At 42.3% G+C, this 24811-nt stretch overlaps 1 protein-coding gene and 1 pseudogene across 1 annotated transcript in view; both read left to right on the top strand.

Moving 5' to 3' along the window:
• The first annotated feature begins 252 nt into the window (after positions 1–252).
• On the top strand, positions 253–1086 carry LOC117880567 (annotated as a pseudogene).
• Positions 1087–8054: 6968 nt separating this feature from the next.
• RTKN2 (rhotekin 2) overlaps positions 8055–24811 on the top strand; it is a 60955-nt gene continuing 44198 nt past the window's right edge. Inside the window, exons 1-2 of the mRNA XM_034777891.1 lie at positions 8055–8153; positions 21085–21284. Coding sequence (XP_034633782.1) covers positions 8103–8153; positions 21085–21284 — 251 coding nt within the window. The 5' untranslated portion in view covers positions 8055–8102. The remainder of the gene's footprint in view (positions 8154–21084; positions 21285–24811) is intronic.

The following is a 24811-nucleotide window of genomic DNA, read 5'->3' as shown; positions in this document are numbered from 1 at the left end:
CCTATAGGCTATAAAGGTCTTCCAGTTTTTTTTATTATTTTGTTGTTCTATTATGTTTTTTTTAAAAATACTGACCATGTATCAAATCCTGAGATTCAGGATTTTTACTCTGGAAAAACTTCACTTCACTTCACTTCATCCTAAATTCCAGTTGGGCATACTCAGCTCCTCAAAGGATCTGTCTCAACAGGAGTTTGCCATATTTGTCCCTAATTATTTAGAGTGAAATTCTGGCTCCACTGAAGTCAATATATGGACAGCGAATATGGGGAACTTCTGTATTACAGTGAAGTTAGATGGCTGAGTCGTGGAAATGTTTTGAAGCGTTTTTTTGCACTTAGAGAGGAGATTGAGTCCTTCATGAAAATGAAAAACAAGGAGGTTCCACAGCTTGCTGATTCCACTTTTATCTGCAACCTTGCTTTTCTTACAGATTGAACTGATCACCTGAATGCACTGAACTTGAAGCTTCAGGGTAGAAAACAGGTGATAACACAGATGTATGACAGTGTTAAATCATTCAAAGTCAAGCTTACTTTGTGGGAGAAACAGCTGACTGCTGGCAATTTCGTTCATTTCTCGACTCTGAATTCCTTAGGAAAAGTTGAACCCAAATCCTTGAAAGAATATGCAGATATCATTTCTAACTTACACAAAAAGTTTGATGTGCGGTTTAAAGATTTCAAGGCACTTGAACCACATTTTCAACTTTTTTCCATACCATTTGCTGTGGAAATTGACAATGTTGCAGAGGAAATGCAGATGGAGTTAGTGGAGCTTCAGTATGATACCATTTTGAAACAGAAGTATACAGATGTTGGAATTCCAGAATTCTATCGGTTTCTTTCACAAGAAAGATTTCCCATGTTATTCTCTGCATCCGCAAAGATAATGGCAATGTTTGGAAATACTTAGATATGTGAACAGTTTTTCTTTTCCATGAAGATTAACAAATTTGTGTTAAGGACAAGGCTCACTGATGAACATTTGCAAGCAACACTGAGATTGGTTTCGTCTCAGGATATCAAACCTAATATTGATGCTCTGGTTGATGCAAAATGCTGCCAGCTAAGTGGCCAAAAATGAAATGACTATCAAAATTAGCACTGACTTTTCACATTACAGTTTTAAAAAAGTTAATACACTGACTTTTAATAGCATACTATATTACTCTTCATTTTTTTCACTTTTGACTATACTTTTGTATCGTTGTATGAAAAGGTTTCAGTGATGCGGCTCTTGGGCCAATGTACTAGTCCTCATGTGGCCCTTGTGGTGATTTGAGTTTGAGATCCCTGTGTTAGATCCTGGCCCTACTGAGGGCCTGTGACATGCAGCCAGCAAGGAAACCGAGCTCTACTTCCTCCTCTAAAGCTAGATCTCCATTCCCTGGAAAGTCCCACAGGTTTATTCAAGAGGCACAGGTGGCGCTCACTCCTCACACTTTTCAGCAAGAACAAGGTAGTGAAGATGAACACCTGCAAACTAAGGAACCACTGATTCCAGCAGCTATCTCCTCGTCCTCCCCAGGTGATGCAGTTGTGCCCACTACTTTTATTCAACCAGATGATTATTAGACATTTCAAGAACTTCAGCTCCGAATGACAGTTACTATTGAAATCCCTGTAGAAAAAAATCTCACAAGCTGCTTGACACAGTGCACATGTCAATGCGTGGAAGATTGGCCCTGCCAGTTAATGAGCGGCTGTTAGAGCCAGAAAAACATCTTCGGCAGATCCTAGCATCTGTGGTGCCAACCTCCAAAAAGGTAGACAAGCACTATAGAGTACCTTCAGTTGGGTTTGAATACTTCTGGTGTATTCATCACAAAACCACATCAGTAACTCTGCCCCTTCCAGGCTTTTACAATATCCAAGCAAACCAGTGAAGCAGGCAATTCACTAGAATGGGTTGTGAAGGGCTCTGTCCTACAGTATATCTTCTACAAGTAGGCATGCCAGATAATAGATCTGTTTACCATAGATAAAAACAAAATTTGCCAGACTCCTGTCCTGGGGGTAGGGGAAAAGATAGTGATCTGAGCCCAGGGGAATCTGTCAGATAGCTAAATTCTTAAAGGGCCTCATTCACGTGTCCTCCCCAGGCTGGGAGCTCCCTCCTACATGGGATCTTAATATAGTTTGATCTGGGTTAATGGGTCCTCCCTTTGAGGCCCTGGAAGTATTTTGTAAATAGACTCTGAACATCCACTGTCTATGAGGTCACTGCTTCTGAATCACTAGATGTGGAATACATATTGTCAATCACTCGAAAAAGAGAAAAATGTTATGTACCTCACGGTAACTGGTTATTTGAGATGTGTTATCCACATGAATTTCATGACCTCCTTCCTTCTGACTACTACAGAGTCATATACACATAGATTCTGTATTGGCAAAGGAACTGAGGGACAGTTGGAGCTGCTTTGCCCTTTATGCCCTCAGATGGGGGCAGGGAGGCAGGGCATGGGAGCATCTAGTAGACACTGCTGGCCAAAATAATTTGATCTTATGTGCATGGGCGTGTGTGCAACAGAAGTGGAATCTGTGCACAACACTTCTCAAAAAAATCCAACACAGTGACAATGGGGTAAGAAACTTTGTATGAGCAATTTTAGTATCTAAAGCAATGTCAAATTGAAGTTCAGGACTAGAGATGTAGTTGCCTTAATTATGAATATAATTGTTTGACCAACTCAAAACTGCTTTCCAAATTTACTTCGGAAGATTTTTTGTAACTGTATATTTCTATTACAAAATATATTCTGACTGCATTTATCCAAAATAAAGCCATTTGCAAGAAGCTGAGCTATCTAGTCCTAGAGTAGTCCCAATTTCTGGATTCTGTATGATAGGAGAAAAGCACATGCTAATAATTATTAGCCTTATACTGTTTTAGTCTTTTAATATTTCTGCTAGAAATATTACAAACTATAGATACTACCAACATATTTTATTGATCTGGTAAATCTCTGATGTTGCCGTGAATACTGTAGAAAAGCACTTTCTTAATCTAATTTAATTTCCATTGCCATCTGGAATTGCAGAAGCAACTAGCAGAGGACTCCAAAATTATAAAACTCTTGAACAAAAGATGGGCAAACTATTACCCATCAAACCCTCAATGTCCTTTCTTCATCCATCATTTCCATCTTGTTTGAATTAGGTTTTAGCCAGCTGTCTCTCATCCAAAGGATGACATTCACCCTCATAAAGGACATTTATCCAGGTCAAGACTGAGACACACACGGAAAGAATTTTAAAATGGAGATATACCTATCTCATAGAGCTGGAAGGGACCCTGAAAGGTCATCAATTCCAGCCCCCTGCCTTCACTAGCAGGACCAAGTTCTAATTTTTGCCCCAGATCCCTAAGTGGTCCCCTTAAGGATTGAACTCACAACTCTGGGTTTAGCAGGCCAATGCCCAAACCACTGAGCTATCCCTTCCCCGTTTTTGTAGTCAGCATGTTTTATGGACAAAAAGCTTGATCCACTGACTATTTAGGTCAATGGAAGGACTCTCATTGACTTCAACTGTTGTTGGACCAGGCTCAAATAAAAGATGTTTGTTGCTAGGGCTAACATCTGCCTCTTTAAATTAGCACTAACTTTACTTTAATAAGAAGCAGAAGAAGATCAAAGTTGAACTAAATTCCTTCGGTGATAAATTTGTGCCATTAGCTGTATCTGAAATGGTGGCATGTGATGGTAATCCATAGTAACGCTTCCTTTTTCAGTTTAAAATTAAACTCTGAGAAATCAAATGCTATAAAGCCTTGCAAATACTTGCCTATACAAAGATTTATATCTGACGTATTTCCACTTAGGAGAATATCTAAATAGGTACAGTATGCGTTGAACACATTTCTGCCAGAAAGCTTTGATATTCAAAGAGTAGGTGTAACAAGCTGTGGGAACTAAGAAAAATATTGCAATGCTTTCAAGACTAAGTGTAGACATTTTATACGCGCTAAACTAAAAGGAAAGGCCTTACATTTAGAATAATTTGCTGATGCAACACTCAAACAGAGCAGTAATTTAGATAGATAGTGATGTTTCCTCTACTACCCAACTTCTCTTCTGCTAAAAGAAAGCTAAACCTTTTAACCATTTAACTGCTGTGATGTACAAACAGGTGGTAAATAAAAGGATGGTTTGAGGTGCTGATTCTTCTGAAAAAGTCTTCTGCCTGTGCATCGCCAAAGCCAGGATATGGACCCTGGGCCTAATTCTGGCCTCCTCCTGCTGTTTTGTGCTGCTCCATCTCCAGCAGAATAAAGGAGCCAGAGGCTGGTTTTACTGACTATCTAGAAACTCCACTTGTGGCAAAGGGCCAGCACAGCAGCTTTATGCCACTCGACTGCAAAGGTGGCATAAAGCCCCCTTCATCCCCAGTTCAGAATATCTGCCAGTATCTCCACAGCAGGTCAACCTAGTCAGAGAGTTAATCAAGCCTGGCCTGCAAAAACAAAAACAACTCACTCTTTGTAAAAATATCAATCCCACATTTATTTAAGAGAAAAGGAATAACACTTTTGTTGGGAACCCTCTTTTGACATGTTTTATTTTTTAACTTAAACATCTTTCAGCTCAAATGAATAATAAACCCTGATTTTATAGCAAAACTAGGGGCTTAGTAAATAAAAACAAATTACAACCAAAGCAAATAGAAATGGAACTGAATGAAAGATTACATTTTGAATTTAAAATGTTTCTAGTATAAAATAAAATGATGTTTGAACCAGGTAGGAAAAAAAATTGACTCAAGGAGAGTAATAAATATTCACATTCATTGGGACCCAGCCACACTGTGATTATACACACACAACTTTCATTGATTTCTTCTTGGTTCCAATTCAAGTCAATGTCTGCTAAATGTGTAAGGACTGCAGGCATGACCCCCTTTATGCTATTAATAGAATCACATTGTAGGGTCCATTAAGGCGGATTTGACAAAGTGTGCCTCACAAGCTTTCTAATTAGCAATGTAAAATTCTAGCAAGACTTCCACAGAATCCCATTGGTTGTCTTCACTACAGGGGAAAAAAAACCCTCTTTAAGAGATGTTAAAAGAGTAGTTAATGGAGACTGGCCTCACTTGTCCTTGCAATGATTTATCACAGCCACACACCCACATTGTTTTTGGCAGAACCATTCTCTGTGCTCTTGAGACATGTATCCTGTTAAACTCTGTAGTATTTCTGGAAGCAAGTGCTTCTGGGAAACTTAAATATAACTTGATTTGTTCTGGGGTGATCGATTGGAAGAACTGGCTAAGTTGTAAAACACCGGGAGCAACTATTGGGTTGCAGATGCATGGTGTTGTATCTGCATTGCAAGTACCTAGTGTAAAGCCAACAGACCCGGATCGAACCTGGGGCCTCTGGAGCTTAAAGCATGCGCCAAAAGCCAATTGGTTGTTAGCTAAGGCTGTAGAGTAGACTCAATCTCTCTCTCTAATTGGTCTTGATGCCTCTAGATGGGACAGAACACCACACCCAGAAGGTGTGTGGGTTACACTAGCACAATGGAGTCATGGCCTCTAGGTGCTACCAAAAGACAAATAAGTAATAATTAGCATGTTCTATTCATTGGAATCATGTTACGGGTTATGCAGTATCATAACATGCTCTGTTTAACAGTTTGGGATGGAACTAAGAACCGCTAGCCTTCTGAATCAATTTTCAAAGCAATTCTTAGAAATCATTCATACTTATGGAAATGTCCCCCAAAATATTCTGCTAAGTCTGTGGTTTAGTATTAAAATATGTAGGGGATGCAAGTTTAGTACATGGATTGTTTTTGCCTAGGCCAGTAGAGCCCTGACACATTGCAGTAAAGATGATTTTAAATTTTGGGAAGAGGTGGCCTCTCACAGTGGATGAAATTCAATCCAGCATAAGGCCCTTTGCACTACATAAAATCTTAAACATGCCTGTGTAACCCTGATGAAGCAATGGGGTTTTAGATTCTCTAAATCACATTTTTGTACTTTATATTAACATATTGTCCCATCCATTCTGTCTTCTCCATAAAGCCATGCCTTTTGCTACTAACAACAAGTATTTATCCCTCTCCAGCATTCAGTTGTGTCACAAATGCTAACTTATATTTTCTGAAGAAATGTGGTTTCATGAGAGTAAATGGGAATTATTATCTAAGGAAAGGCTTAAAGGGAAAAGCCAAGGTCTAACAAATGAGAGGAAGAGGTAGTACTTAGAAGCCCAACCAAACACGCTTTTGAGCAAGGTTAGAGTTGGTAAAGGAAACCCGCCTCTGCAAAACTGCAGAAGACAGAGATGGTTTCCATTCTTATGATGTTAAATGTGATGAATAATTACATGTTTAATTTTTCACAATACACATAACTAGCAGAACTAACACAATTACTGAAGTATCATCACATTAATATTGCATAATTAAAAGGAAAATTGACATCCCAAAAATACAGTTAAAAATTGATGTATTACTTCATTTTGAACTCTGAATACATATGGCACTCCTACTGTTAAAAGCTCAGGAACAGTTGTCTGTTTTCAGTCTGTTTAACGAATATAAATCTGAAAGAACTGGTATTGACCTATTTTAGAAAAAAATAAGATAATGAATAGTAAAGAAAATGAATGTCAAGAAAATTAATCTCTTGAAACAGGTCATTATTCAACTTTGATTTATTTTCCTGGTTAGACATTATGAAATTATTAAATGTTTTAATAATGTTATCCAAGTATTCAAAATAATGTATTTTAATGATGCATGATTATATTCTTGATGAATATACTTGCTAATACTCTGAAAATGCAGAACTTCATTGCAAACACCACAAATATTAACTTTAGTAAGGTATACATTTTGTTATCATTTATAAATATTGGCATCCTTTCAATTTCTATACCTCCATCCCTTCACATAACTTTATTAGCATTTCATTTAAGGCTCAGTGTCCAAGGATTTGTAATTCACCTACAAATATTCATTCTGAAGTGAAGCTTCAGATTCACTGTTGCTGTTCAGAAGAGACTGAACCCTCAACAACCACTGGATTCTGCACTCTCCATTTTTCAAGAGGTGCCTAGAACAGATAACTTAAAAAAACCTCAAGAAGAATTTGTATTATTTTAGTTTTCCTGACAGTGTTTTAGCAGAATCCAGGCACACATTTATAAAGGACCTTAGGACATGTAGACCAGCATTGAGAAACAAAAAGATCTTTAACTTTTTCTTCTAGCCCCAAATCATGTTTACACTGTTCCATCACCGCTTTTTTAAAATCCTTGTTGTTTATGAGCCATAACCATAACCAAAGGAATAAAAGCCAAAGTCCTTGCTTTGGTGAGTTTATGCACCAATCCTGCTTGCACGGAAATCACTGTCAAAACTCCCATTAACTTCAGTGGGAGCAAGAGCCACTGTAATTTGCAAACTGCCACCATCACAAATTGCAGTTACCGACAAGGATGGGTGTGCTGTTTTACTGCCTCTGCCACAATTAGCAGATAAACTAATTTATCTCTGCCTTTCACCATCCTCTAGTCCAGCAGGGGTAGCAAGTTGCGACAGATGGGTGGGGGACACTTCCAAGTCTCCTTTAGCAGCGCCATACCTCAGCCCAGATGGGGAAGCGCTGCTGGGTCTAGGCACTGGGAGGCACCACGCCTCTAAGAACACAGCCCTGGGAACCGAGCGCTGAGCGGCACAGTCCTGCCGGGGGGGGGACCCCGCTGCCCACCACCCCAATTTTGCTGCAGCCCCTTTGCAGACAGCTCACCCCGCCCTGGCCGGGTAACTGTCACCCGAGTCCCTAGCCCTCGCCAGGGCAGAGGCTTCACTGGATATTACTGAGCATGCTCAGTTCCAGCCAAGCAGCAACTTCTGACGGGCACGGCAGCAACAGACACGGGCCTGCGGCGGGTACCACTGAGCGCTGCTCGCCGGACGGGCTAGGATGGGAAGTCGCCGTGGGGGCGGGGCCCGCTGAAGAGCCCTGCGTGGGGGCGGGGCTGGGGCCGAGCTCTCCCTTTGTGGGCGGGACCGCGGCTGCCGTTGGGCCGGACGGGAGGCTGGGAGCGGGAGTTTTGAACGCTGGTGCGGGCGGCTCGAGATGGAGCGCTGCCGGGGACCCTGGGCCACCTGCCCGGAGCAGGAGGAGCCGGTGAGCAGCTCCCCGCGCGTTGTTCCGTGAGGCTGCCCCGTGCTTGGAGCCTGCCGAGCCGGATCCCGGGCCGCTTCCCTCCGGCAAGTGCGTGAGGAGCGAGCCCAGCCGGCACCCCCAGGCCAGCACCCGGGGGGCGTGAGGCAGGACCGCAGCTGGTGTCCAGCGTGCGCTTACGAACTGAGCATGCTCAGTAACGTCCGCTGAGCCACTGCCCTCGCTGGGGATTACAGTTGTTTCCTGCTGCTCAGAGGGGAGCAGCCTGCGCGGGGCAGCCTGGCTGCGAGGGGGGCTGAGGGGCGCTGCCAGATGGAGTCCGAGGGGAGCCCCCGCCGGGCTAGGGAGGGTCCCGGGGGAGTTACCCGGCCGGGCTGAGACTTCTGCAGGGGCTACAAAAATAGGGTGTGGGGGGCAGCGGGGCTTCTCCCCCCGGCAGGACGGTGCCGCTCAGCTCCCACTTCCCAGGTCTGTGTTCGTAGAGGCGTAATGCCTCCCAGGGCCTAGACACAGCATGCGTCTGACGAAGTGCGTATTCACCCAGGAAAGCTTATGCTCCACTACGTCTCTTAGTCTATAAGGTGCCACAGGATTCTTTGTTGCTTTATACACAGCAGCGCTTCCATTCTGGTATGATACATTGAGCTGCAAAAGCAGACTTGATTCAGTGAAATATTTCACATGCCACCCCCTTCCAAACTTATAATTATTTTACTTATTTTAATGTTTTAAAATAATTCCTTAGCCACTTACATGTCTGCATAAAGCTTTATAGCTGTTTACAAATCTGTCTCAGCTGCTCCTTTCACTGCCTGAATGGGACTACCTTTTTCTTGTAATCCACTGTAAATCTAGTTTTGCTCCTTTAAATTATTTACTTCTAAAAATACTATCTTGCTTACTCTTAGCACTTAGAATGATAGCAACATTCTGACAAATGTACACCCAACCCTCACAATTTATAACCCCTCAGCCGCATTAAAGCATAAGCTAACTAAACTACAGTTTAGGGCTTCGCAATACGAGGGGCCTCTAAAAAAGAAAAAACTGACTCCATTTTAAATTTTATCAAAATCGGATGATAAATAAAGGAGATACGGGGGGAAAAAGAGTCTCTCTAAAGATAGACACTTTTGTTCAAATATGATAAAAATATACATATCTGGCTAAACAAATACTCTTACCTTACCCTTCACTAATTGTTCATTATTGACAGATGGGAGGCCAGGGCTGAGAAAAAAACATAATTGCACTTGTAAAATTAGTATTCCTACAAGTAAGTCTGCTATCAGTCTCTTAAGGCAGCATTTTGTTGGCCAGCTGATACTGGTAAAATTCTGACCGTGCTTTCATAACTTATTTAAATAAATAATCTCACTGCTGATAGAATCGGGGGAAAATGTGAGGTCGGAAACGGTAGTGTCGTGAAGCAATCCTGCCAAGCTCATACTTGTATGGGACTCGTCCTAGGAGCGGGTTCTAGGCCACGAAAGCTTATGCTCAAATAAATTTGTTAGTCTCTAAGGTGCCACAAGGACTCCTCGTTGTTTTTGCTGACTAACATGGCTACCGCTCTGAAACCTGTCATGTATAGCGTCCCCCTTGCCTGGTAATAGCCGGAAGGGGGCTATTTTGTTTACGGTCCAGCCTGCTCAGTTGTATAGTGCCTTCGCTCCTGTTTTTCTTCATTTTCTTAAGTGTTAGTGTGTTCTTTCTTCTTTTGATCTGTACATATATACCATTGTGTATTTTAGTGCACACGCCGCTTTCTGCTTCATGCACTATCCATGCTTCGCATGATTGAGTTTGCAGGTGATTGTCTTATGGACTTGGGTCGAGTGGATCTTGAGGAGGATACATTTGTGTTGGCTTCCCTCCATCAGTTTCGGGAACCTTAGCAGTAAATATCAGAGAGTGCTGATGAAAAGATAAATAGAGGGTTTTGAGAGAAGTGAAGGAAGATGTGCATATATATCAAAATATTCTGAGTACTTGGTGAGCAAGTTATTTCAAACTATGTGCATATATGATTTATAGGCTATTAAAGCCTATAATATTCATTATATTTGCTTGAATATAGGCTAGTTTTTTTCACTTTCTTTATGCAATTTCTAGAGATTACCAGTCTTTTTTTTTCTGATAAATTCTTTTTCTCTTTCGCGCATATAGCTTGTTGTCATTCTGTGTCTGAGGTGTTTACTCGAGATTAATAAGTGGTCCTGGGGGAGACTGAGGATAGAAAAGCGAACGCGAAGAGAGATGTCTGCTTAGAAAATGCTGCAAGAAAATCTATCTGCCCTAAGCATTCTGTGCATTGAAACTCCATAGGTTATCATTTGAGGACATCATCAGTGACTTTACTCTCTAAAAATCATGAAAGAAAATGTTTTAAATTTCAGTGTTAAAATTAATGTGATGTGCAGACAGACATACTGCAGGTTGTACTGATTCCATTAAGTAAGCTCGTCTGTGTAACTGTAACTGCTTTTGTGTTGCTGTAGATATAAAGTTTTCATATCTACTAATTAAGAAATCATAGACAAAAATGTGTTAATTTGAAACAATTTTATAATGCAAACAGGCATATTGCAAGACGTGTTTTAGATTTTTATTCTATTTTTGCAACTTTGCTGTTGTATATATGCAAATATAAAGCTTTCGTGTTTATATATTCAATTTCCTTTCTGTGAAAATAATAAATTAATTTTTTTTTAATGGTATGGGGCCTCTTACACTTGACATAGCTTAGGCCTCAGAATGTCATAATCCAGCCCTGCCAGGACCAGAGGACAGGAAAGGTGAGAGGTAGCACATTGTGATGAGGCTGCAAAAAAGAACACCAATCAATGTCAGTAACTGCTGCTGGTAGCAAATTGTGATGGTAGCAGTTTGTAACAACCCCTGTGCAGCCTGCTGAACGGAGTTGGCCTGATCATAGGGTCCTGCCCTGGTCCTGTCCCCTTTCTGCCCACGTAACTTGCCTGTTTGGCGGGAGGCCACAGTCCTGTGATTGTCTTGCACTCAGTCTGTGCCACCTGGGAGGTGGCTGGGGTCATTCAGTCCTCGGCAGGATGGATTGGGGGATGGTTTCCGGCTTTTTCCCCTGTTCAACCCAAGCAAGCCACTCTGCAGTGCTGGGCTGTTAATACCCTCATTGTGGTCACAGGCTGGGTCTGGCCACCTCCTCTAGCAGGTGTTTTCTCAGTGCCCAGCTGGGCACCTTGGCCTTCCTAGCCCTACAAAGGTGGCCGCTTTAAAATACTGCAACTGCCAGAATTTCCAAACTAGGAGTAATTCTCCCCAGATCTTCAAGACAGGGACTGTGCTGCTCTGTACAGCACCTAGCATAATGAGGCCCTGACCGTGGGTGGATCCTAGGTAATACTGAAATAAACATGATGTCTAGTTGGCAGCCGGTTTCAAGCAGAGTGCCCCAGGGGTCGGTCCTGGGGCCGGTTTTGTTCAATATCTTCATTAATTATGTGGAGGATGGCGTGGACTGCACTCTCAGCAAGTTTGCAGATGACATTAAACTGGGAGGAGTAGTAGATACGCTGGAGGGTAGGGACAGGATACAGAGAGACCTAGACAAATTAGAGGATTGGGCCAAAAGAAACCTGATGAGGTTCAACAAGGACAAGTGCAGAGTCCTGCACTTGGGACGGAAGAATTCCATTCACGGTTACAGACTAGGGACCAAATGGCTAGGAAGCAGTTCTGCAGAAAAGGACATAGGGGTTACAGTGGACGAGAAGCTGGATATGAGTCAACAGTGTGCCCTTGTTGCCAAGAAGGCTAACGGAATTTTGGGCTGTATAAGTAGAGGCATTGCCAGCACATCGAGGAACGTGATCGTTCCCCTCTATTCGACATTGGTGTATCCAGTTTTGGGCCCCACACTAAAAGAAGGATGTGGAAAAATTGGAAAGAGTCCAGCAGAGGGCAACAAAACTGATTAGGGGGCTGGAGCACATAACTTATGAGGAGAGGCTGAGGGAACTGGGATAGTTTCTTCTACAGAAGAGAAGAATGAGGGGGGATTTGATAGCTGCTTTCAACTACCTGAAAGGAGATTCCAAAGAGGATGGATCTAGACTGTTCTCAGTGGTACCTGATGACAGAAGAAGGAGTAATGGTCTCAAGTTGCAGTTGGGGAGGTTTAGGTTGGATATTAGGAAAAACTTTTTAACTAAGCGGGTGATGAAGCACTGGAATGGGTTACCTAAGGAGGTGGTGGAATCTCCTTCCTTAGAGGTTTTTAAGTTCAGGCTTGACAAAGCCCTGGCTGGGATGATTTAGTTGGGAATTGGTCCTGCTTTGAGCAGGGGGTTGTACTAGATGACCTCCTGAGGTCCCTTCCAACCCTGATATTCTATGATTAATAATAGGAGAAAGAACTGTGTCACTGGCTTAACTCTTTCCATCTGACAACTATGGCCCTGTCTCATTAAAAATAAAATGGGTGGGTCTTGTAACATGGACCTTATCCCCAACGATCTACAACATACTGTTAACCAAACATGAGTAAATGACGTTAGCCAGCTTACTGTCCCCTGAGCCATCTAGCCCCATACCAAGCTATGATAGTTGCCCTTGTTGACAGTCTCCATAGTGAGACTAATGTTTGTGCATTGAGGCAGGACAGCGGTTAGGCCACTTGTGTGCTAAGACCACAGCCTATCATGTTGACCAATGTTGTCTCATTGTTCCTTGTGGCCCCTCTTAAACTATCTGTATCCATCTGTTGTCTATAGTATTATACTTAGCTTGTAGTTTGCAGTTTTGTAGATGCATTGGTCCCAGGATTACCCACTTCATTTGAAAAGGTTTCTTGCAACATGTGTTAATCCCTTATGCTTAACAATTTGTCCTACTTTGTATTTAGCTGTGGTGCTCTGGTTACCTTTCCCAGACCTCAAGAAGAGATTTCTGAAGCTCAACAGCTTGTCTCTTCGTCCAACAGACGTTGGTCTTAATAGAAAATATTACCTCAACCACCTTGTCTCTCTCATTTAGATTGTAAGCTCTTTGGGGCAGAGGATTCCTTTGTGTGGAATCCTGTTCAGCAGTTAGTACATTGGGATCCTGGTCCATGACTAGGGCTCTTAAATAATAATAGTAGTAACAAACGCCTTAATTCTCAGACATTTTCATTCCATGACAAGGATGAAACATACTGATGGAATGATGCGGGACCCCTTTCTCATGTAGGGCCTTTTGTGCTTTACCTGTATTGATGGATGCGTATATGACTTTGGTTTCCCATGCTGTCGGTCTGCCATGCTAAAATTTAAATCCACTTAAAATCAAGATAACTTCAAATTAGCAATGTTTTAAAAGGAATTAATTGATACTTATGACAAAAAATAACTTATTCATGACAATTTACTTAATCTATTCAGCCATATTTGAATTGCCTGAAGTCAAATTCAGTTGCTTAATATTTACTTGGATAGGAGGGTGCAGGTGTTCCTATTTGTTGTCCTATGTATTAATTCATAATCTTAAAATCATTCTCATCAGGATTCAGAATTCAACACTTATTCACGTGATCAATGTCACTGAAATCAGCAGGGGCAACCCTGGGGACATTAGTGGATATAAGGCTCAGCAACTGATGACATTGTTAAGTACTATCCCAATGAAATCAATGGGATTACTCATGCTATTAATATTAAGCAAGTGTGTAAGTGTTTGCAGAATCGGGGCCTTGGATTACACACTAGTTGGGGCTGGGACCCCCTTTTTATTAAACACACACACCTAATACCTAGCAGAATCAAGTCCTGAGGGGGCACTACAGCAATATTACCACAATAACAAAAATTCTATTGCATTGGCTAGAGCAGTATCAGTTTTATAACTCTGTAAATGGATATACTTTGAATTTCAGAGCACACTGAAAGATGCCCGCTATTTCTGTGGGTTGCCACTGCAGGTGAATTTTGATAAGGGTTGAGCATGTGGAGATGGAGAGGAGTTTAATTTTATTTTTGTAAATTACGGCAGGATGTGTGTATAGAGTGTTGGATAGGTGTCCCTTATTTTTTAACATACATCTAAATACAGTAAAGATCAATTGCTGTTGGAGCCAAACACCAGTACTTTTATGAGTTGCAAACAGGGAGGAATCCCATTTTTCTAATACTATGTACTTGAAGAATTCTCCCAGATAGGGAGGCAGTCTGATCTAATGGTTAGGTCACAGGACTTGGCATCAAGAGGCTTGGGTTTTATTGTCAGTTGTGCCCTTGATTTGATTTGCATTTACTCTCTCTCGTTTTCCCCATCTGTAATATGGGGCCCATACTTGTACTCACTTCTAAAGTGCTTTGTGAGATACAGATGAAAAACATTATGTAGGTGCAAGGTACTATTATTGGACCACTAAGATTCTATGAGTGGAGGAAGCAAAAGGGTAATCAGAACATGGTAATGCATTTTGTCATGATAAAAACAGTTAGCACTTCAGTACAAAAGCTTCACAGCAAGAAACTAGTTGTCGGAAATAAATTATTGCAGTGCTATCATCTAGATTAAACATGTTTTATTATTTTATTGCAAAATTCTGTAGAAGAGATACTCTAGAGCAGGAGTCTCAAACTCAAATGATCACGAGGGCCACATAAGGGCTAGTTCATTGACCCGAGGGCCTCATCACTGACACACACACCCCCCTTACTGCCCCCGGCCCTGCCCCCACTCCACCCCTTCCATGAGGCCCCGCCTCTTCCCACCCCTTCCCTGCCTCCATTCCAACCCCTGCCCTGAAGTCCCCATTCCAACTCTGCCCCCTCCCTGCCCCCAGAGGGTGCATGAGGGGTGTGGCGGGGGCTCAGGGCAGGGAGTTGAGGTGCAGCAGGGGGTTGGGGTGCAGGCAGGGGGCTCAGGGTGCAGAAGGGGTGTGGAATGCAGCAGGGGGCCCAGGGCAGGAAGTTGGGGTGCAGGAGGGGTATGGGATGTGGTAGGGGGCTCAGGGCAGGGGGTTGGGGTGCAGGCAGGGGGTTGAGGTGCAGGCAGGCGGCTCAGGGCAGGAAGTTGGGGGGCGGGATGCAGGAGGGCTTCGGGCTCCGGGGTGGCAGCGGCACACACCGGGGCCAGGGCCAGGGCAGGGTGCTGGCTCCTGGCCCCAGCCCCACTCCCGCTGCGCTCCGCGAAGTAGCTGGAACCATGTCCCTGCGGCCCCTGGGGGAGGGGGACGCAGGGCTCCGCATGCTGCTTGCCGCTCCTCCAGGTACTTCCCCTGAAACTCCCATTGGCCGCAGTTCCCCGTTCCTGGCCAATGGGAGCTAGGGCAACACATGGACGGAGCCTTCTGCTTCTCTCCCCTCCCGGCCCCCCTATCTCCGGCCACAGGGACGTGATGCCAACCGGCGCAGGGCTCGAGGGGGGCAATCCCCCGGGTGTAGTTTGCCCACCCCTGGCCTGGAGGTAGGCCGGGGTGGTGGGCGTGGGCCGCTCAGCGGGCCACAAGAAATGGCCCGCGTGCCGTGTGTTTGAGACCCCTGCTCAAAGTGTATGAAAAGCCATTGCAAAGAACTGCATGCATTTTTGAAAATTATTTGCTTCCAAATTGTGGAACATATGAATTGTTAATAAATGATTTACTGATGTAAACAGCACTTGTACTCTTGCTTAGACCAAAAGTTGAGATACCGAGAACCCATCTATTTACAGTATATGATATATAGTAGCTATTGTGGCATAGATGATTTTTTGTCCACTAAAAGCTTAGTAAATTAACTTCTCCATTCCAACTGATTTCTATGGCTTTTTTTCCAGGAATGATTATAAATGTAACGTTTAAAAGTCTTTCAATGAAGGGAAAAAAGCCCATTACTTTAGCCCTGAAATGCTCCAAGAATGTTGTGATAGCAGTTCTGTAGGTAAGAGTGATTTGGGCATTCTTTATAAATATAGTCAATTTATATTTTATAATCCATAGCTGCTTTTATTTTGGTGAGACTCCCTGGCCCTATCAACACTGGGAAACTTTCTAGAATTTTGCACCAAAAGTAGGAATGCTAAGAAACCACTAACGAGGATAAGGCCCTGGGAACTTGTGGCAGCTTAAGTGTCAGGGCTGGCTCCAGGCACCAGCCCAGCAAGCAGGTGCTTGGGGCGGCCAAGGGGAAGGGGCGGCACGTCGGGCTGTTCAGCGGCAATTCGGCGGTGGGTCCCTCTCGGAGGGAAGCACCTGCCGCTGAATTCCCGCCGAAGAAGAAAGTGGCGCGGTGGAGCTGCCGCCGGAGTGCCGCTGATCGCAATTGCGATCGCAGCTTTTTTTTTTTTTTTCTTTTTCCCCCCGCCACTTGGGGTGGCAAAAACCCTGGAGCAGGTCCTGTTAAGTGTAACCTGCAAAGGGAAACCTGCTTTGAGAAGAGTTAGGTCTCGTCTACGGGGAGACGCTATTGTGAAGTAAGCAAGGGTGTGAATTTAAAGGGCAGTAGTTATGCTGTAATAGCTTCCCACATGGATATTTCTGCACTAAATGACTGTGTACACTTTAGTTTAATTCACTTGTAAAGTAGATTAAGCTAAACCTCACACAAGCACTCTTAGTGTGAAATAAGTGTCCACAGGGAAGCTATTGCAGACTACCCATTGTGGGCTATTTCCCCCTATAGACAATCCTTTAGAATAGAGTGCTTAAAATGGCTGTGCCTGTCTGGATCCCTGTCCATGCTATTGCTACCAGTGATGGAACCGAATTGATGAAATTAACAATGGGAGAAACTTGTTGGCATAAAAAGACTAATGTACTTGTAAACTCATCCTTTGATTAAATTATGGTCTGCCAGTCCTCTCAATGGCATGCTATTACTTTCAGAGGGAAGCTCGGTAAGATTTAGAAAAGATCAAGCAATCCTTTGCCGATAAAAGGAACCCAAGTGATTCCCAAATTAGGCAACTAAATCACTCCTCTAATCAATTAGTTGCCTCTCTTTAGTCATCTAGGGCTACTCTGAAAAAACTGGTGAGTGTTTGCACTTTGCCTGTTCTGCAGTTATACTGAAGCTGGCAATGATAGGAAACACAATAGTGTGGGGATGGATGTAAGTAATGTATGGCTATTCCACTCCTGGGGAAGGTCCCAAGTTCAACTGAACATGAGCACTTCCAACCAGCATGCTGAAGAACTGCATAGCATAAGCAATCACCACAACTGTTCTGAGTCCTAAATACCCTATCACAAAGATTTTTTTTAACAGAATTTGCCTCAAGATATCTTGTTAATTTCTGTCTTTCCCTCTGCCCATCTTAACCGACTTGCCCAAGCAGACACAAGTTCAGGGCGTTCTACAGCAGGGCTTGGAAAACCCACTTACTGAGAGAAGGAGAAATTTTGCCTTAGCAAATGGACTGACTGTGGTTAGGAAGCTACTGACTCTTTAGAATGGGACAGGAAAGGAGTATAGTGGTCTGTGAACCACTGCTCTGTTAACAGGATTGAAGACAGAGGAAAGGAGTAATGGGAGCTGCTCCCTTTTTTAAAGCTGGGAGGCGGGAGACAGAGACTCTGAGATGCTGATCCCTTTAAAAATAGGGAAAGTGGGGCTTCTGGAGTGTAGCGGTGAGAGAGGAGTGCCAGCTGGAAGATTGAGGGCCTTCTGTACAGCAGGAGAAAAGCCTGGCCAGAAGCAACCAAAGAGCTCTGCAAAAAAAAGGTGAGTCGTGGTAGTGGTTGTCAAGCAAGTTTACCCTAAACTGCATGTTTGCTTCCTGAATTAGGAGACATCTGGGAGGAGGCCCTTCTCCATTTCAGCTGATGTTCTTTGCCAGAAGTAAGGGCTCGCCATCCTCTCTCCTTGCCATTTTTACTCCCGCTAGCTGGAGGGCAGTAGGCTCTGGGGCTCCCTACTTCTCTTTCTCTCCCATGTGAGAGAGAGAGCAGGACAGAGGGAGATCATGAGTGGGAGGAGGAGGAGGAGATAATGAATGTGGGATATGGAATGAATCGGGGAGGGAGGATAATAAATGATGGAGGGGATAGAGTAAGGAGAAGGGAATGGAAGAAACCTGCTTCCCCCCCCCCCGCCCCTGCATTGAAGGTGGGCTGTTGTCAAATTTACTGAAAAAGGAAATTTCTCCAAACTTCCAACCTCTGCAGGGTTGTGAGAAGCAGCTGGTGCACCTTTTAATTCTACCCTTTTTGAGAGGAATCCATTGCTTGCTGCCAGGAGCAGGCATCTTAAGGTTTTCAGTCTTTTAAACAAGACAAATTAATTGTACCACAAAACCTCAATTATTTGCTAACATACACCTCTACCCCGATATAACGCAACCTGATATAACACGAATTCGCATATAACGCAGTAAAGCAGTGCTCCAGGGGGCAGGGCTGCACATTCCGGTGGATCAAAGCAAGTTCAATATAACACGGTTTCACATATAACGTGGTAAGATTTTTTGGCTCCCGAGGACAGCGTTATATCGAGGTAGAGGTGTCGTTTGTTTATTCCACAGGGCACTGGGCAGTTGCCCTGTGGAATAAACACACCCATTCAATACAAACCTGCCCCATTGCTTCATAGTCCAGAAGTAATTTATGCCCCCACCATCAATTGAGATCAAGACACATTGCTGTATCCCAGTGATACTCAGACCTCAGTGGTTCAGGAGCCAAATTAGCAATCAACATTACCCAAAAGAGCCACAGTAATGTTGAATTGATTGTTTCATTTACTATTTTTACATACATACATATGTTTTTTTCTCACAGAAAAATGGCTGACCAAGTATTATTATTTTATCAACGACAATTGATTAATAACATAGTAAAAACATCCTGACTGGATAATAATTAAATCAGAGTTTCAATATCATATGCTGCAAAGAGCTGCAGGAGACACATTAAAGAGCTGCTTGTAGCTCGCAAGCCTCAGTCTGAGTATCACTGCTCTAACCTGATGCACGATCCAACCTCCTTCACTACAATAGCAAATTGATAGCCTATACAACCAGTAACCGAAAGAAAAAGTTACTGTGATGGTCTGTAGCAGTTGGAGTGAAGAAAGAGACCTGATTCTGATCAGTGCTACCTTTTACAAACTGCCATCTTCTGACTAGTTCTAGTGCTAGCCCATTTAATGAGAGAACTGGCTGAGAGGGGCCAACTGCCAATGGCAATCTGTGTGTTATACACCCTCCTGTTTCCTTGCTCCCCAACATTGTGCTAGCTGTGAGACCTGGCTTCCTTTAACATTAATTCTCCTCTATATTAATATGAATAGTTGACTGATTTTAATTTGCAAATCAAGAAGATATAGTGCAAGTAACCCTTGCAGATTTTCAATTTTTTGGAAGGTAATATGGAAAGTTAACTAAAATTCATATTTCCCACAAGATCTTAAGTATAATGCACAGAGAATATTTCCCCACCTCCCAAAATAGCAAGGTAATATATTTCATGCTGTATTTCAGTGGTAGGTGAGATAATATTTTATATATACGTAGCTTCCTTCTGGAGGAAAAGTGCTTTATAAATATTAATTCATCTGTCAGAGAGAATGCACTTTTTGTAGGTTAATCTTTAAACTATTACAAGCTAATTGAAGTCTGATTTTTAGTTCACTTTAATAAGCATTAAATTCATATCCTATTTAAACAAAGGACAGTAGCATCCTGCAGTCTACATTTTTACATATTCAGGTGTATTTGAACTCTTTAGTTACATTTACCAAAAAGTGAATGTCACTATTGATTATATCCCCTTCAAGATGACCAAAGAAGAGGAAAAAAAATATTTTAGTTAATTTCAAATCTTTCCCATCTCCTTTAGTTGTACTGTGTTCCCCTTAATACACAGATGCTCCACTGAAAAACATTTTTTAAGTGGAATGTTTAAAAGTTTTATACTCTGTAAGTATTGTTTAATTAGGGCTCACAACACCTATATCAAGGGTGGGCAAACTTTTTGGCCTGAGGGCCACATTGGGGTGCGAAACTGTATGGAGGGCCAGTAGGGAAGGCTGTGCCGCCACAAACAGCCTGGCCCCCACCCCATATCTGGCCCTTCCCACCTCCCGCCCCCTGACTGCCTCCCTCAGAGACCCCCACCCATCCAACCTTCTCCCCCCACCCTGCTCCTTGTCACCTGACTGCCCCCTCCCAGGACCCCCGCCCCTAACCGCCCCCCCCCGGGACCCTACCTGCTATCTAACCCCCTGTTCCCCATCCCCTGTCCCCCCCCCCCGAACCTCTGCCCTATCCAACCGGCCCCCTGTTCCCCATCCCCTGACCGCTGCCTGAAGAACGTCTGTCCCATCCAACCGCCTCCTGCTCCCTGTCCCCTGACTGCCCCCCAGAACCCCCTGCCCCTTTTCCAACATTGTGGCTGCGGGGGAGCGAGAACAGTGGGGGAGGGGCCCAGGGCTAGCCTTCTGGGCCAGGAGCTCAGGGGATGGGCAGGACCGTCCCGTGGGCCGTAGTTTGCCCACCTCTGACCTATATGATGTAGAGAAACATCATTATTTTACAAATGGGGTGACTGAAGCATATATGTTAAGTAACTTTCAGATCATACAGTGAGTCAATGTCAGTACCTGAATTAGAGCTCACCCTAATTTTCTGGTTGAATGCATAATCCAGTATTCTCTTTTATATATGAAAAAATATACTCATTTCAAATACTGAAATAGTCTTACTGACTGTGTAGTGATTAAAGACCTAGGGTACTATACCCTTTCGATGATATAGTAAATACTTAGTTCTTCTAAAAAATACTTAATGCAATTTCTGTAGTAACAATGAGGAGTACTTGTGGCACCTTAGAGACTAACAAATTTATTTGGGCATAAGCTTTCGTGTTGTTTTTGCTGATACAGACTAACACGGCTACCACTCTGAATTTCTGTACTGTTATTAATTGGATTTTATTGTAGTTCTACAATGTTTGGTCTCTTGACAATCTTGTATGTATCTTGATATCTAGGAATGCAGCATTCAAGAAAAGATTGACTTTGAAATCCGCATGCGAGAGGGAATCTGTAAACTGCTTGCAGTGAGCACCCAAAAAGATCAAGTGCTGCATGCAGTTAAAAACCTGATGGTTTGCAATGCTCGCGTTCTTGCCTACAAGACAGAACTACAGAAACAAAAAGAGGAACCAGTCACGTACGGAATAGGAGGAAGGTGAGTAACAATCTTGAGTGTTTCGTTACAAATTGAGAATTCAATGGCAAACTCTAGGTTGTGATTTAAAAAAATAAAATAAAACAGTTTAGGTAATTGTTAGTGTTGCATCAGGAGGCTTACCCAGAAAATTGGATCTAGTACTGGCTTGTCCTCCTCTCTCCTCCCTCCCTCCCCCCCCAAACAAAACCCAAAACACAAACCTACAGCAACTTGATCTTTGCATTGTACTGGAGCATTAAATCTGCATTTCATAACCTCATTTCAAGCTACTGGGTTTGGTATTTTAGAAAATGTAAATTGAGGTAATTTGTTCTCTACTAAAACATTTTATGGGCATTATCCATTAGTGTTCAAGATGTAAGTATGGGATACCCTGATGAGCATGTTTTGTACAAGAGAAGTTTACATTGAGCATGTGCAGAGATATCAGGTTAGGTGTGTGAAGGAACAAAGCATGGAAAACCTTATGGGTAAGCCCCTACTTGAATTGCAGGATGATTGTCAAAAAATTGCAGCTGAGTTGTGGACAAACCATGTAAAATTGCAGAAAAGTAATAATGGACCTTATTACTTTTCCGCTGTCGGCCACCTGGGGCTGAGAGTGAGGGCCCGGGGCTGACAGCGGGAATACAGGGCTGACGGCAGGGGCTCCTGCTCTCCGTCCCGGGGTGACTGGGGCTCCCACTGTCAGCTCCACACACAGTGGAAGACTAATATTGTGGAATCCTCAATATTGCAAGCTAAGTAGGGCTTTACTTATGGGAATATCTCCAAACCAGCATACCTTTATTTCTAGTTTTCAATCTTTTACTCTTTCTAAATCAGCGGTTCTCAAACTTTTGTACTAGTGACCCTTTTCATACAGCAAGCCTCTGAGTGCGACCCCCCGTTATAAATTATTTAACACCTTTATAAATGCTAGAGGCAAAGCATGGTTTGGGTTGGAAGCTGACAGCTCGCGACCCCCCCATGTAATAACTTTGCAACCCCTTGAGGGGTCTTGACCCACAGTTTGAGAACCCCTGTTCTAAATGTACTTTAATGATAGACTGTACACAATGGTTAATTGGTACCCTCTGCTGGCCATTTTAGTTAACTACATCATAGTAATCAAAATACACAATTCTTCACAAACATGAAGACAAATGCTTGGTTGAAAATATGCCCGAAATATAATTGCTGGGTGAGTTAAAGCATAACCAGCTTACTTATAAAATGTTGCTCTGCAAAAGGGAATAGAACTTGTATGCAATATTTAGAATAGAGCTACCATTTCTTTCAGATTATCATTTTAATGAAGTATTATGTAGCAATTCAGTGCAGAATCTCTTCAAGCAACTATGGGCTTAGTCCCAATGTATCCATAGCAACAAACTTCTAACATTTTGCATCTAGAAATGTTGCCTTTTGGGGAGAAAGCTAGAGAATTTTATTTTGTGGCCAGATTAACCCTGATGATTAAAGCTAATTTTTAAAATTATTGCATATGCATATAACCACAGTACATTTTATGGCATCATCAAACTTTTACCAGTTATATTGCTTTTCCATAATAAGTTAAAGACTTATATGACATTCTTTTCTTTCTCCATCACCAAAAGCAGAAAGACCAAATATTTATGCTGACTCTTAGATCTGTAGGCCTTTGATATCATTGACTACAAGGTAGTGGTTAGGGTGGCTAAATACCTATGATGTTAACAAAATTAAATAAAAAAAATGGACTTTCGTATTTAAATCAGATATTTTTGATATTTAAATAGTTTTTTTTAAAGAATGTTTAAAATGAAATTTGAATTTAATACAAAATATTGTAAAGTCTAAACTTATTACAATCTCTTAAAATATGCTGACTCCATGAGCCTCTATCAAAAACTTTGAGTTAAAGGCTGCTTTTCTATATAAAGAAAGATATTTCCCCCCCTAATTCTAGATTTTGAGGTCAAGCTTTATAAATATGGCACAGTAGGTCAGTCTAACTAACTTAAGAGACTGTCTTATTGTCAAGAGACTTAGGCAAGTAGGAAATTAAGCTTCGATCACTTTCATTTAGGAATATTTTAAAATTTTCCCCAACTGACCTGAAATAATCGGTTAAATTAGCTGAGTATAGTTAATCCTACGGTTTAATAAATCATTTTGTTGTAAATGCGAAATCTGGTTTGATAAGAGAAATTTATGGATCCAAAACATTTAAGATTGTGTTGTTTAATAAAAATACATTTTATATGCTGTTTTTTATGTTTAATTAAATTCAAGTTACTATCCTAATGCAGCTTGACACAAATCTTGAGCAAAACATTAATTATTTAGTAAATAATCAATATGTTGTTCACCATTTTCTGACATACTGAAATGTACAAGTAATGAGAATCTGAAAATATTAAACTATATAATTGCTTAAATAAATGTATATAGTTATAGTGTATCCTCCTAGGTAGCAAAAAGATGTACCAAATCTAGTGTAAAGGCTTTATTTACTTGTAAATCAACATGTCATAATGGCTATATCAACCAATGAGAATGCACCATTCTTTAGACAATAACTGACATACAGATGGAAAAGTTGATTAAAATACATTATTTAACTTGATTCTTTCCATTAGGTGATTTAAACCAATCCACCTTCTTTTTTTTTTTTTTTTCTTTTTTCCCCTCAGTGATTTAGAGAACAGTACTGGATGGCTGCTTGTCTACCCAAAAAGCTCTCTTTGACAGGGACTGTATAGAGTTCTGTCTCATCCCCGTTCAGCGGGCACCTGAAACCATTAGCTTTGTGTTGCAGTGCCATCAGTATTCTGACAACATTGGGGGCAGGTCTACACTTAGAGTTGCAATGTCGCAGCTGCACTGGTGCAGCTGTCGTGCATTAGTGAAGACATTACTGCACCGACAGGAGAGCATTTGTCATCAGCATAGTTAATCCACCTTCGCAAGAGTCAGTAGACGCTCTCCCATCGACATAACGCTGTCTACACAGGGGGTTAGGTCGGCATAACTACGTCGCTCAGGCGAGTGGATTTTTCACACCCGAGTGATATAAGTATACCAATGTAGTATAGGCCAGGCCTTGGATTTTGTCCCTGCTTTGTTGAATGGTCATAATGTAGTGGATCATCTGTTCCAGTGTCTGACATTTGGTTGAGATTTAATCCAGATAACACTGGTGTCTGAGGGATATGGGAGGCAATTGGTTGTAATTGTGGAAGTGACTTCTGCCCTCGCAAATGAGTGGTGTGCTCACCTCTTCTTACTTAGATTTACAGTCTGGTGTTCTAGCTGCTTCTGGATGCCCAGATATCAGTAGTGACTAGGAACTGTTAATTTAACTTGCCCAGGAGATAGGAAAGGTTGCAAATGGATATGGGGCTCACTACTGTTCATTCCTTTGTTACCTCCGGATTGGTCCATTCCAATATGATTTACATGGGACTACTTTGAAGACATCTTGGAAACTTTAGTTAGTACAGAATATAGCTGGCCACATATTTAGTGGTGGTGGTTCTCTCAGGGAATACTCCCCA

This window comes from Trachemys scripta, chromosome 7 (assembly GCF_013100865.1).
Source record: "Trachemys scripta elegans isolate TJP31775 chromosome 7, CAS_Tse_1.0, whole genome shotgun sequence".
NCBI classification, from domain to species: Eukaryota; Metazoa; Chordata; order Testudines; family Emydidae; genus Trachemys; species Trachemys scripta.
The sequence above is the reverse complement of the archived record's forward strand: the minus strand, read 5'-3'. Positions and strand labels throughout refer to the sequence as shown.